The sequence below is a fragment of the Musa acuminata genome, chromosome BXJ3-9 (assembly GCF_036884655.1).
Source record: "Musa acuminata AAA Group cultivar baxijiao chromosome BXJ3-9, Cavendish_Baxijiao_AAA, whole genome shotgun sequence".
Taxonomy (NCBI): Eukaryota; Viridiplantae; Streptophyta; class Magnoliopsida; order Zingiberales; family Musaceae; genus Musa; species Musa acuminata.
The window spans coordinates 1,462,355-1,476,967 of record NC_088357.1 but is presented as its reverse complement, the minus strand read 5'-3'; the positions used below and the strand labels follow the sequence as shown (position 1 = coordinate 1,476,967).

General features: G+C 38.6%; 3 protein-coding genes across 3 annotated transcripts; 2 read left to right on the top strand and 1 right to left on the bottom strand.

Annotated features, from left to right (window-relative positions):
- Positions 1 to 1,098: 1,098 nt before the first annotated feature.
- On the bottom strand, positions 1,099 to 5,200 carry LOC135648388 (cytochrome b5-like). Its single transcript, XM_065166044.1, has 3 exons — positions 5,023 to 5,200; positions 1,592 to 1,658; positions 1,099 to 1,502 (listed from the first exon to the last, which is right to left on the bottom strand). The coding sequence occupies exons 1-3, from the start codon at positions 5,107 to 5,109 to the stop codon at positions 1,252 to 1,254; spliced, it is 405 nt and encodes a 134-aa protein (XP_065022116.1). The 5' UTR covers positions 5,110 to 5,200; the 3' UTR covers positions 1,099 to 1,251.
- Positions 5,201 to 6,771: 1,571 nt separating this feature from the next.
- LOC135648455 (high-affinity nitrate transporter-activating protein 2.1-like) lies at positions 6,772 to 7,639 on the top strand. The gene is made up of 2 exons (XM_065166167.1): positions 6,772 to 6,940; positions 7,021 to 7,639. The coding sequence occupies exons 1-2, from the start codon at positions 6,817 to 6,819 to the stop codon at positions 7,491 to 7,493; spliced, it is 597 nt and encodes a 198-aa protein (XP_065022239.1). The 5' UTR covers positions 6,772 to 6,816; the 3' UTR covers positions 7,494 to 7,639.
- A 3,658-nt stretch (positions 7,640 to 11,297) lies between these two features.
- On the top strand, positions 11,298 to 12,085 carry LOC103996724 (uncharacterized). Its single transcript, XM_009417697.3, has one exon. The coding sequence runs from the start codon at positions 11,333 to 11,335 to the stop codon at positions 11,927 to 11,929; it is 597 nt and encodes a 198-aa protein (XP_009415972.2). The 5' UTR covers positions 11,298 to 11,332; the 3' UTR covers positions 11,930 to 12,085.
- The last annotated feature ends 2,528 nt before the right edge of the window (positions 12,086 to 14,613 follow it).

The window sequence follows — 14,613 nt, the reverse complement described above, 5'->3', positions numbered from 1 at the left end:
TTCGCGTATAAAACCCTCGCATTTATGGTTTTTCAATATGTATTCTTCGATTGGATCACTCATTAGTAAATTGTTTTTTTATATAACGCCTTGTAATTCTAATTAATTTAGCATATATCCTTCTAATTAATTTAACATATATCTTTTTTAACTTAAAAATTTTATATTAAAATTTTTATAATAATAAAAATAAAATATCTAATTTTATTTAGCATAACATCATCAGTTTTATCGACAAAAGCACAAAAATAATAGGTAAAAAAATAATTTTAATATTCTAATTATATTTTTGATAGTGACGGATAACGGTGCTCTTAAGGATCGTGGATAGCTATTGTGAATAAGCGAAAAGAGCAAGAACAAAAGATGAAACAAAAAGAGAAGAGAAAGAGGATAATACAAATATCAACACTCTATATTTACATCTACATCGCTTAGTAACTATGTCAGTGTCGACGCATATGTAGAGTAAAAAAAATTGCTCGACATCTGCATCAATATCGATGTTGCGCTTTCCTACATTGTTGTTGGCACTGATGTAGAGCATCAATATCTGTGTTAGAGCATCAATATCTATGTTGTCCTCTTCCTGCTTATCATCGCTCTCTCTATTTGTTTACGATAACCATCAGTGACCCTTAACGATATCACCATTTACTATCATCAAAAATATAATTAGTAAATGAAACTAGATGGTTCGCTTTAGTAACTAGAAATTAAATTTTAATATTAATTTTATAAATCTAGAGATCAAAATGTTAAAGAAGGGGGGGGGGGGGGGGGGGAATGGAATTTGCAGCACTCAGCTATCTAGTGGAAGAAGAACAAGTCTCATGTATAGTTTGCTAAAGCTTAGGTTTTACCTGGTTGAGATCAGGATAATGTCACAAAAACAAATAGATTTGTGTTGACCACCATATCATTCACTGCTCAGTCATCAATTTTTCATTCAGTAATCAATAAAAGGAAAAAAAACCTTTAGATATCCTTATTAGAGAATATGCAGATTGATGGACAATTTCTGAAAACTGAAACAATAGGAAATAAATAGAAGCAAAGGTGTTAACAAGGAAAGTACAGGAGAAAGTTTCTCAGGCATTTCACTGTAATAGGTACTTTGATATAACACCAAAATAAATGACTTCCTGAATGAGCCACAAGCAAACAGTTGACCATAGCCAAACCACAGTATCATAACAAAGTAAACGGCGTTCTGACTGATTAATTATAAATGTTATGGTAACAAAATTTTTAAGCTGATTTTGTGTAGATTTTGATGGCAACAGCCAACCCCAAGATTGCCAAGGGAACCAAAAACTGGAGAAGCCTGATGATGAACTCAGATGTCTTGTCCTGGTTGTAGTGAGGTTGCTTGGGAGCAGTGTATTTGACATCCTTAAGAATTGTTGTGTCATCAATCTCCCCAACATAGTACTCATCCAACATTGCCCTTGCAGCGGTGCTATGCCCAACATCTTCAAAGTCATCAGTTGCATCTTTCCCTAAAAAGGAAAACATGTCAAAGAAGAAACATCTTACAAATACATTAGTGATGAAGCATGGCGATCCGGACAACTCAAAATCGATTTACCAGTTGATGACACCAACACCTCATCCCCTCCAGGGTGATCGTCCAAGAATTTGGTGACATCATAAACCTGCCAAATAAAACATCAAAAGTGAGAAAAAGCACAAACTACTGTAAGTGATGCAATTATTAAAAATTGATAGCTTAATAAAAAAATTGATAGCTTAATTAATAAAGCGACAGCATAAATGCTTCTTGATGACAGCAAAACTAGTTTACATAAACCACCAATAATAGAGTTCCTAAAATGTTAATGCTTGATTGAACTCTATTTTAGGAGCAAGGGACGCCGATGTTAGATTCTTCAGCAACAATTTTCTCATGTGCTACGTGAGTATTTATTGGGTATAATACAACACATTTATTGGTTATGAATAGATAAAATTCCAATTCTCTATTTCCAATAGGACTTAAAAAATAGCAATTACTAGAAATTACCCAGATAGCATGTCAGCCAATTTGGTTCTTTCTCAGTCACTAAGTGTTAGAGGAAAAGTCGCAAAGCACAATGATAGGGAGTACAAGTAATAGAGGTAGAGGATTAATTCCATGATTAGTGATACCCATCATAAAGTCATCGAACAAGGACCAAAAGAAAGGTCTGACAAACTTCCATAACCTTAAGATGACTAATGACAGTAATAAGTTAATAAGTTTAATTAACCAAAACCTTCACAGGGATAATTGAGCCACTCACTGCAGCTACAACATTCATTTTTCTTGAACATTTTGCAGATATGCAACTAGAAGTGTAATAATCCACCATCAGTTATACATCGTGTCGGGCCTGATAGATTCACAACTTCACTGATGTCTTGTTGTTAGCAGATAAACCAACTTGAGCGCAATTGCCTTCTTGGAAAGAAAAGCACCGAGACCAGAAGAATTTTGCATTCATCATATCATGCAAGAAGAAAGTGAAACGGAAGGATTATTACTATCTATCAATTAATTAACTTCTCATCACCATAACTTCTATGCATGAACAATTTTCTTAAAGATCAGCACTTGATGATATCTTAACCTAGCTTACTTATTTTTGGATAAAGCAAAGTTCCTACTACGTTAGCATTTATTCTGCAGTATGTAAGGTGAACATAGAACTTCTTTCTTGAGTTATTTTATAGAACTATCCCATATCAGGCTGGAAAAAGATGTTGCCTCATTCGATACTATATCTTATTTTCACCAAAAACATAGATTTAATTTATCAGCCTCCAAGTGGGCCATCTTTGTCATCCTTCCATTCCCAAATAATTGTCTATAATAGATTTGATCTGTCTAAAAGGAAAATGAAACCAATCTAATTATATAAATTTCTATGACATAAATATAAGTTGAGCTAATCTAACATTGAGCATGTGATACTTGATCTATTTCATTAACTCTTCAATGAAAAGAGAATCTATCAGTTGCTGTGGTTCCAGCCTAGAACTATTTCCTTGAGCATGTGATACTTAATCTAACATCGAGCATGTGATATCTATCTCGTTATTTCCTTGACCTAGAACTATTTCTATGGACAAAGCAATCTGTCAAAGGCATTTCCCCTATTGTTGCTATTATTTCCAATTAACCCAAAAATATAGATTTTTTGTCAAAATCTAAATTGTCATCATAGTCATTTTTTATTCTTTATCACATAATTATCTGACAAAACATGAAGCATCTAAAAGAAAACAACACCAATGTGAATTGCATAAGCTTATATATTTTAAAGATGAGTTGAGCACATCTGACCTAGAGCATGTAGTTGATCTGTTTTCGTTCTCTCTTTAATGAAAACAGCATATAAAAAATAATAACACATTGATCAACAAGCAATTTCAATTGCTCTAGTTCCATCCAATATTAAGCTAAAAATCTCAATTTAAAGTTTCTACAATAAGCTATAGAAATGGTGACTATTGCTAATCGCCATCCTTAGATACAATTTTAATTATGGTTTTCTATGTTAACAACAAGGAAGAATGGTGGCTAACATGAAAACTAGAGGCTCTATGGCTATAAATTTTATCCAAAATTCTAACAATTTTTCTCATAGGACACTGAACCTAAAAGTTTATTAATATTCTAAACAGAAAATAAAAGGAACAGAGGATCTGCTCATCTTAGTTTGCGAAAAGGAAGACAAAAGAAGCTATTTTTGTAGGATCCTTTAATTAATAAGAGAGGTAAAATTTTTGAAAGGTAAAACTTTTTAAGGTTATTCTAAAGATATTGAGTTTCCTAAAAGATGAATGAATTGTCAACTTAAATATTATAACACCCCAGATTAATCTTACATCGGAAATGGACAAGAATAAGATTAACTTATAAGGGTCTAATGGGTGTACTACTATCAACTTCGACTTAAACATTTCAACTAGTGGTTTTGGTTCAACAAGATTGATAGACCAATTAACACATCAAGCTCGATTCATGACAAATGATATTAGAACTAAACTAGTTTTGAGATATGATGAAAGGCTCAGATAGAAAAGAGCTAATCGTGGATGAAGTCAAAGGACTCGTCACTGTATGAAGCCACCACTGGATTATAACTCACATGCACCATGTTAGAACTTGATCTGGGCTATGCTAAACCTTGACGAGAACGTTAAGCCCCTGAGTAGGGAAGATTATAACACTTTAGATTAATTTCACATCGAAAATAGATAAGATTAAGATTGACTTATAAGGGTCTGATCTTATTTATTTCAGTTACTCCCACACAAGTTGTGCAGCCCGAAGGTTATACAAAAATAAGTAAAACGAAGTGAGTTGAATGAAAGGGTTGGTGTGGCCACAGCAACTACTGGCCCTTCAAAGGGCTTAGATTCGGTTGTGCCCACATTATCTGTTTGATTTCCCTTATATATTATTAAAATCTAAATTTAACAAAAAATTTAAATCACCACCACATGCACCTAGACAAAGATAACAAACAACAAAAAAACCATCCACGTCTTTTTTCACTTCTTGCCCCTCTTACATTTTTTCTCTTCTACTGTGGATCCAACAAAAGTGTTCCGATTCACTCTTCTATCGTGAACAAAGCTTCCATTGTATTTCTATCTGTTTTGTGCATGTCGTCCTTGCACAGGGACGCCCTAATCTTCTTCCAATTCTATTGGATGTCTCCAATGGAACATTTTTGTCACAGTAATCCAATACGTTCACCACTAGAAGTAGTCTACAACCGTTCAAATGGCAACCCAACTCATCCCAGCGCCCTCCAACAAGGGAAATCCGTAACCTACAACGAGCATACAAAATCCACCAGCGGATGCTTCACACGAACAATACCAACCCTCGACGTGGCCCAACGTATCAAGATTAGAAGGTAGATGGACAGAACACAAGAAAAAGAAAAATGCATCAGATCTAAAGAAGAGATGGATGAGGGGACGGATCGAAGGAGATCATCAAGGGGGAATGAAATGGATGCGAACCTTGCCGTCGATGACGAGCCAGCAGTCATTGGCAGAGTTGTGGGCGGAGACCTCGGCCAAGGTGTAGACCTTCCTATCGCTCCCCATCTCTCCCTGTCCCTCCCTCTCCTCCCCCCCAACTAATCGCAATCTGAGACCAAAAGAGGAGAAGAACCAAGAAATTGGAATGGGGAGATTCGGGGGTTAGTGTTGAGAAGGCGCAATTCCTGTTTTACATGCGATCAAAAATGGAAGGAAAAGCTGGGCCCACCCCATACCCAAATGAAATGTGGGCCCAACTACCTTTTTTTCCCTTGAGAAATAAAAATAAAAATAATTTCTTTATTTTTCATTATATTAAATTGCGTAGAAATTGTTGGATTCGTATATAATATCCTTCAGTTAGGTTTTAGCTCGTAATGATCTGATATTTATTCCATAATTATCTTATTTATGAAAGTATTTTAGGATTAAGTTTTATTTTCTAATATAAAAAAGCTTAGGTGACAATGATGTCTGATTTCAAAATCTTACTAATATCAATATCTTTACCAATTAATTTAATATATATATATATTGTTATTTTGATATTTATTTTTATTATTTATATTTTTTTTAAGAATAAATAGTGAAAACGATATTGGTTTTTATTATATAAAATTTATCAAAAAAATATTTTTGAACGCTTAATCTTTAATAAGTAAATATCCTTTTATCATTATTAGACTAAGTATAAAATCTCCAAACCCTAACCTTTCATATACAAAACTCTTTTATTTTATCAAGCAGATTTGCATTATGTCCATAAATATAAAACAATTGTGATAGGTTTGGCAAATTATATATGATTGGTGTTCTTAGTGAAGAGGTATGCATACAGAACTGGTCATTTAAATTTATTATGTGCCTAAAAGTACGTGTCCTCTATATATATATATATATATATAATCTGACGCAAGCTTGGTCCGTGCGTGCGCTGCACGTGCAGCGAGCAACGAGCGCGATTGCTGGCGCCGGTGTTAGCCACGTCGCGGATGCTGGCGTGCCCCGCGCAACCGGACGCGGGACGCAGGACACGCGAGACGCGTGAGGGGACGAAGGTATAACTTTGGCGTTTTGCTTTAGCGCCTCTGACACACGTGGAGAAAGCACTGGCTTACACGCCTTGCAAACGTCACTGCAATTTATGTTCCTTGTCGCCTGGCATTTAAACCAAGAAATAATGAACTATGCAAACAAATAATATGTCAACAAGATTGCATCGTCATGCATCTTTTGTTCATTCAAGATGTCGTAATGCCACTGAATCACCTGTTCATGATCTCAAAGACTGCAGGTTGTAGCTGAATGAAGCAAGAAAGATCAATTCTTGAGGAATATCTTACAGCATATACATTGCTGGGATCTCTTATTAGTTTACTTCTGTGCCGACTCTTTGGAGCTCTCCCAGTCCAATTATGCTGTAGATGGCAGCTGACAGTTGACTTTTGGATTCCACCTCACCACAATTCCATCACACCTCAAGAAGAATTGCCTCTAATGGAAGCCATTAGGCCCACTGGAGGAAGTCAAACGATATCTCTTTGCCCTTTGGCCGAAGTCGAGAGCCATCAGGAGCACAGATGAAGATTCCTATGAACCTGTACGAACATCCTTTGGTTCCCCTAAAGAGCTCCCTCGTTGGGGAAGTCAACTGTGTTGCAATACTCTATTAGCTTCTCATTGTTTTGGGAGTCTATATATATACAAGATTGCTGCTCCATCAATCTCCAGAGAAGGCTTCCACAGTTGAAGGAAAAGAGCAGAATCTCCTCCATGGCTACAGCTCCTCTTCTTCGTCTTGTGCTAGTTGTGTCTTGTATAGGGTCTTCCATGGCTGTGCTCTTCTCCAGCCTTCCAAATACGCTCACAGTCACTGCATCTCCTGCTGCAGGCCAAGGTTTGTCTCCTTTCTCTGTCCTTTTCTCTTCATGATTTCTTTCCTTGTGTATGACATGGATGTCTGTCTACATGATTCAGTGCTGCACGCCGGCGTCGACCAGATCAAGGTGAGCTGGAAGCTGAACCAGAGCACGCCGGCGAGCGCTGACTCGGACTACAAGAAGGTCAAAGTGCTGCTGTGCTACGATCCGGTGAGCCAGGCCGACCGCGGGTGGCGCAAGACCGACGACCACCTGAAGAAGGACAAGACGTGCCAGTTCAAGGTCACCACGCAGCCCTACAGCAGCGGCGGCGGCTCCTTCGTGTACACCGTGGAGCGCAGCATCCCCACCGGGACCTACTTCGTGAGGGCGTACGCGCTCGACTCCGGCGACACCGAGGTCGCTTACGGGCAGACGACCAACGCCGCGAAGACCACCAACCTGTTCGACGTGGTGGGGATCACCGGCCGCCACGCGTCGCTCGACATTGCGGCGGGCTGTTTCTCCGCCTTTTCCATTCTTGCGCTCGTCTTCTTCTTCGTGGTGGAGAAGAGGAAGGCAAAGAAGTAATAGGAAGCCGGCGTTCCAAGGATGGAATTACACGGTGATTTCTCCTCTTCCCTTCCCTCGAACGCTTTGTGGAGCTAAAGAGCATGTCTTGTACTACTTAAGACTTGTGATAGATTCACCCCCAAATGCTTTCACGGTGTTTGTTTTGTTATCGTCATCCAACCTATCTAATTCGAATCGCACCTTTTTTTTTTCCAAGAGATTTAATTTCACTTTAATTTTATTATATTTTCACTATACTAATTTTTAATAAATATTTATTTTGAGATTAGTTATAGATTATTTTGTTTAATTAATTAACTTTAGTATTCCTATTCTGTTTATATTTTTAAAAATTATAAAAAAAATATATTAAAATCTCTATACATATTCAAATAAAATATTTAATTTCGTTTCTCTTATCATTAATTCTCTTGTTAAAAATATTATAAGATTTACTATTGAATATAACACTTCAATTTATTACTGGGCACATGCAATATTTTCGAATCAATAACATAAAGAAAAACGAGATTAAATATTTCACTTTTCAAATATAAAAATCAAAATACTAAAGATAATTAATTACATAATTAATATATAATTAACTTTTTATTTTGAATAATCTAAACAAATAGGACAAAAACAAGCATAAAAATATCAATTCCTTATAGGAGTGAAATTAATTACCAAGTATTTAAAATTAACAATGCTTTGTCATGTTATCATATATAATCAAATTTAAAAGAACACGTTTTCGTAGTTCTCTGCACATAACACAAATTTTATAGCAAACAGACAATATATAAACTACAGATGGAAACTGAAAGCAATTTGTCTTTGTTTGACTTTTTGCATAATAATCAAATGTTGCAAGCCAAGTAGTCGAGGATAACAAGAATGCACACGACAGACTACATGAAATGGAAAAGAAACGAGCATTCTTAAATGGAACAGGAAGATGGCAATCTAATCACTAATGAATTTTTATTGCAATACCACAAAGAAGAATCAGAAAGATTATTTGGACAAAGGATTAACACCTGCACATACAAACCAAGTCGACTCAGATATTGTTTAACCAAACAGAAATATACTTCCAAAACCAAGTCGACTCACATGCAATTTACAAAACAATAACACAGAAGATTGACAGTGCCTTGGTATGGAATTTTCTTTCTTCCAAGCTATTTTGAGACAATTAAAACAAAGACTAAACAAAGAGATTCTGTAAATTATAACATGACAAAGTACAAGAAGAGAATGCCAACCGCATCCAGGCGATTGATTAACGATTTGCTAGACTAAGATGCCAATTAACTCAAGGTGTCAGGTTTAAGAAGGGTCTATAGCAGCAAGATAAGCTCAGGAAATTAAGACCAGGCTACCTTTTGTAGAATGAAAATTTACTTGATCTCAGTTTACAAATAGGTCATCAGAGGAAGAACTGAAGTTAAATTAAATAGTTGCATATCAAAATTAAAAAAAGACCAATTTGATCACTGATCAAGTTTTTTCCTTGACATATTCATATTCTTACTACTGTTGGAAGCACAATACATCAGCATAAAAGAAGATAAAGAGAAGAACTCGAAAAATAACAAAAGTAGTTTTCCCATGATCAACAAGAAGACTAACTGCAAAAATCAGTTCATCCAACCATGTAATGAGAGCAATAGTAGGATCTTTGATTATATAGAATTAAGTATTCCAAGCCAACAGTGCATCGTTGAGAAGTGAAGTGATTGCTCTGTATCATTCTGTCTACTTTATAGAATGCTCATCTTGCCGACAAAGAAGTGATGATGCATTGCTAATTAAAATACACTTCTAACAATCTATAGAGTACAAAAAGAAAGACAATGTTGTCTATTGAAAAAGCTCCTCTGAATAAGTCAACGGTTCAATAATTAGGATTCAAATTAAAATTTGCAAAAACTGAGGTAGAACAAACCTTGATCAAGCCAAGTATTGGCAAATTGAGATGGATCAGAAAGTGCAAAAGGTTAACAACACAATCTCTGATTGTAAGTTGTGATAATCATCAAACAACAAAGGATCATATGCATATAATCAGTTACTATACTACCATCAGATGCAACCGGTGACCCAGATCACAACAAAAAACAAAAGAAAGTAGTCTAAAGATTAAGCTGGTCAAGAACAATAATTCAATTAAATCTATTTATTGTACATGCCCTGGTCCAAACCTTCCAGTGAATACTGAACAAGTCTTAACTGTATCAGCCAATAACTCCATGTCTAGCTTGTCATCCTGCTATACAACAACAAGAAGCCAAAATGCCCCAAATACTTTGAAGTCAATCATCAAGCATGTTATCTACTATTCATTGATCAAAATCAGATAAAGCGACCAAAGAAGAGAACTGAATTAAACAGCCTTACTTTTACATTAATCAAAGCATGATCTTTCATGATAATAAACCTAATAAAATCACGATAACATCTACAACCTCCTATACCGTAGAGATTCATAGTCACAAATGCAATAAGAGAAAAAGGCAAAAGCAGCAAAAATGCAAAAATACGACAATGCAGAGCAGGAGTTCCTTGGATTGCCACCTAACGTGTGTTTGATGTAAAATCTCAAAGAGTTACCATCGCCGCACCAATCAGTGAAGCAAGCCCTGCAACTGGAAGAAAGACGAAGCTCTACATTCGGTGATTACTCCATAATGAACTGGATGACTCCAGTACCGACGGTCTTGCCGCCCTCTCTGATATCGAACCGCATGCCCTGTTCACAGGCGCATGACGAGTTCCACCCCCATCTGGACACGGTCTCCAGGTATGACCATTGTCGCCTCCTCATCATTGTCGTTCATTATGGATGAGATCCGATCGGTGGCATCGGTGGTCCTCATATAGAACTGTGGCCTATACCCGCGAAGAAGGGTGAGGACCTCGAACTCGACGAGCTGGAGGAGCACCTCATTGTCCACCTGATCCTGCTTGTTGAGTAAAACCACTGTGTCGGGTACGCCGACCTGCTTGGCAGGGAGGATCTACTCGTTGGTCCGTAGCATGGTGCCGTCGGCGCCGGAAACAACAAGGATAACGCCGTCCATTTGTGCGGCGCCGGTGATCATTTTCGTGACATGGTCAGCGTGGCTGGGGCAGTCGACGTGGGCGTAATGGCGGTACTCCGTCTCATACTCGACGGACGCGGTGTTGAAGGTGATGCCGCGGGCGCGCCCCTCGCTTCTTGAGGTCGGACCCACCGACGGCGGCGAGGGCCATGGTGAAGACGCGGTGAGGGTGATCTTGCCGTGGTCGACGTGCCCGATGGTGCCGATGTTGATGTGTGGCTTCTTTGGCTCGAACTTCCGGTGGGGGGTCCGGACGAGGAACAGGCCGCCGAGGCGACGGCGGAGGCTCTGCTGACAGATCGCACTGGTGTTGCAGCAGAAGCTAATTGTAGAGAGCGACAAAGAAGAGGAGAGAAGGTTGGTGGTGGTGGAAGATACCGAAGGGGCTTTTGGGGTTATGGGCTCGGCATAAGAGGAGGCATGACGATGATGAAGAAGGGAGAAGAGCCGTTTTGACTTCCATCGTGGTGACGATGGATGCCCGTCATGGTTGATGGGATTGATCTCGATGAACGAGTAGGATTTAAAGTTAGGGATGAAGGGTGGAGATGTGATCATGGGAGGAGAATTATATCTCTACAATGGGCCTTGAACGCCATACGGGCTATTACACGTGGCTTCGGTCCACTGGGTGGAGCAACCCTGACCGCCAGGCGGTAATCTCCCAGGAGGTGACTTGAACCATCTGGAACCCTAATAAACTCTCGCGGCCGCCATCAGCATCTTTTCTCTCGAATTGTTGCCCTAATCATGGCGTCCACCCTCGACTTCCGACGCCTCGACGAAGGCCTCGGCGGCCAGAAGAACAAGCGGAAGCGTCCCGAACCCGGCGGCGGCCCTGACTCGATGGATGTTGATCCTCTCTCCGACGCCGCCACCGCCACCGTCTCCCTCCCCCCGCCCGCCAAGCGGCCCGCCCTCCCCTCCCTCGAGGATCCGGAGAAGCCCGCGTTCGGTCGCCCCACCTACGATGGCATCATCGCCGGCAGGGTCTCCGGCCGTAAGTGGAAGCAGCCCCGCGCCCAGCGAACCTCCGCCTGTGCCGTCTCCCTCCGCCGGCCTTCCCTCGACGTCCGGACCAAGGAGAAGGAGCTGAAGCGCGCGTACAAGGAGCGAATGGCGGAGCTGAAGGAGGAGATCCGGCGGAACAAGGAGGAGAAGCGGAAGCGGAGGGAGGAGAACGAGAAACGGAAGCAGGAGAACACGCTGCGGTCGGGCACCAAGCTGCAGAAGATCACCAACCCCAAGACCCTGAAGAAGATCGCCAAGTCGAAGCAGAGGAAGCAGCTTAAAGTGGTTCCTGATGAACTGTTCAACAAGAACGGTGGCATCAAGAACAAGAATTAGGCCGGTTGGAGCCTGTCGACCCTTTTTCCAAGTTAAAGTTTTGATCTTTTTTTCCGAGTACATCTGTAATTGTTGGAAGATTTCGCCAAGAACTCGTGACTGTTGCTGGTGTCTTATTCAATCTTAAATATGGTATGGAAGTGACGTTAGGCTTTATTTTTCTGGGCATCTCTACCTTTACCTTCTGCAAAATCCAATTAGTCTCTCCTCTTATTTTCTTTGTCGTTAATTTCTAGTATTATTGCTTGTTTGTTGTAATTTCCAATGTATTGCGACTCTGAATCAACTATTGAGTTGCTGTTAAAGAGTGGAACTTGATTGAATTTGTAGTTGTTTCCGGAAGGTTGCAGCGGAGTATGTGGATTTCCTTTATATTAGAATCTGCGATAGTATCTATGCTATTCCTGTTATCTTATGAACAGTTCACTTGGCTTACATGGTGTAGGTTTACATTCTGCAGTCACTGGCATTATGCTTCAAGTGTGAGAACTAATAGTTTTTTTGTGCTTTGCAGTTCTATCGTGAGGAACAACAATGGAAGTTACTTATAAACTGAACTATATGAGCAATTATTTCTGCCTTTTTTTTGCTCTGTTATAGTGAGTGGGCGGATCATGTGTTCTGATTGGTAAGCGGCCAATATATGTTGGGAAGAGTATTTGACTCAAGAAAAGAAAGAACAGTATGTATGGTTTGAGAGTTGTGACTCTTGTTTATGGGGATTAGTCAATCCTTGGCAAGAGCCATAAAAAGAAGAGGTCAAGATTAAGTGATTGTAGACCCATAGAACATCAATTCGCAGTTATCTTTAATTTTTTTCAGCAATATACTCTTCCTATAGTTAGAGAAGAATCAGTTGTATTTAATCTCCAACTTGTTGGTTTTTTCTTGTCATCTTTCTATGCATGCACATACACATACACCCATACATAGATATACAGAGATACCTAGGGAAGAAGAGGAGGGGTCTTTTGCTGTAGATTGCAACATCTACTATTTTTTACCTGTCTTCTATCATTATCTATGATAGTTCAAATGCTGATTTTAGTCAATTGCTTCTCAAGCCATGTATTGTTTTCTCTTTTCATTGGCCTTTTGATTCATTCTTTATGGTTTTGTCATATTTTCTTTGGATAACTCATGGGTATTTGTGGAAGCATAACAACATGAAATCTTATTTTACAAATAATTGTATTTGTTATGAAACATCCGATTGAGAATGTGGGATCTCACAATACAAAATTTTGAGGTTCTTGAGTCCTTATTCTTTTAAAACCATATGGTTCATTTATTCTATTGGTTTTACCTGGAATTGTTGCATCATTTAAGTTCTGTAGATTTTTCTTCTGAAAAAATATTGAGCCTTTAAAAAATTTTATTCAGCCTTTTCTTGTTGTGGAAAGTGGTACGCACTGCTGCAGCAAAGAGTGTGTTTAGCTGAACTTGATGCTTTTATCTGAATTTCTCACATTCTTTGTCAGATTTAGACAGTTTAAAGTTCACCTTAATAAAAAAATTAAAATCCAGATGGCAAAAGATATATTGCTTGTTCTTTATACATCTATTTGTCCATATTAATCAGCAGAGTGAAATCTACTAATTGCTTTATCAGAAAGAACAAGTTTGGAGAAGGTTGGATGATAGAATTGTTGTTGCTACGGATTGAAATGGTCTTCCTGTTTGTGTCTTAAACTGCAGTGACCTGAAATATCTGTATTAGTGGCTGGCAGTAAAGGTTATCATTTGAAATTAATAGTCATTACAACTATATGAGGTGTTGCCAATGATATGGAGTTTTTGAAATGTCTAACTTCATTGAGTAGTTTTTGAAGTAATGATTTGGAAAGCTTTTGAATTTCTAGAATAGCTTAGGGTTTATCCTGTATGATTTCTGCAGAACAAGCAATAGATTGTTCACAAACTTTTCCACTTATTCTTACTTTCTACTCGTATTTTTCTACTGAAATTTGATGATGTTGGAAAAGTGATGCTTAGTAGTAATCAAATTTACCTCCTAGTAGTAATAACATTTGCAGGCACTTTAATGTTGTTATTCTCTTTTTGTTTCTTCTTTCCTTGGGTGTCATTTACCTCAATCAACAGCTTTTCTTATCAGTAGAAATCTATGGCATTAAGCATTGCAATATAGTGATAGTGCATGACTGCTGGGGTTTATAAGAGTGATGTCTCCCCCTTTGGACTTTGTGGGTAAGATGTATTTCCAAGTACCTTGACCCCTCAGTTGGGAAAGACAGGGATCTTCTTAGCATGGTCCTCATCATGGCAATGGAGTGTACATTTCTCTGCAAGACTGCATAGAATTGTTCGGATTCCCTTTTTCTCATATCCTGATGCTGATATAGCCTCTTAAAAAGATCCCAGTAAGATCAACAACAATGTTATTTGTTGGGATCCATGCCATAATTTGGAATTGTTATGCCAAAGGATGCCAAAGTGTATAACAATTAATGAGCTTGACAGCCTTGGAGACAAAAGAATCACAACTGGCATTTTCTTAAGCTTAAGCATCCAAGATATTCTAATGCGATCTCTGTTTAGAGTTCAAAATGATGGCAGATGCATGACAGTCGTTCCCATGTTTGGAGCAAGCCAACATGGGTGTATGTTATGAGTGCCTTTGCTGTTCCATTACATTACACCCAACAAATTGTTCTTTCATGTAT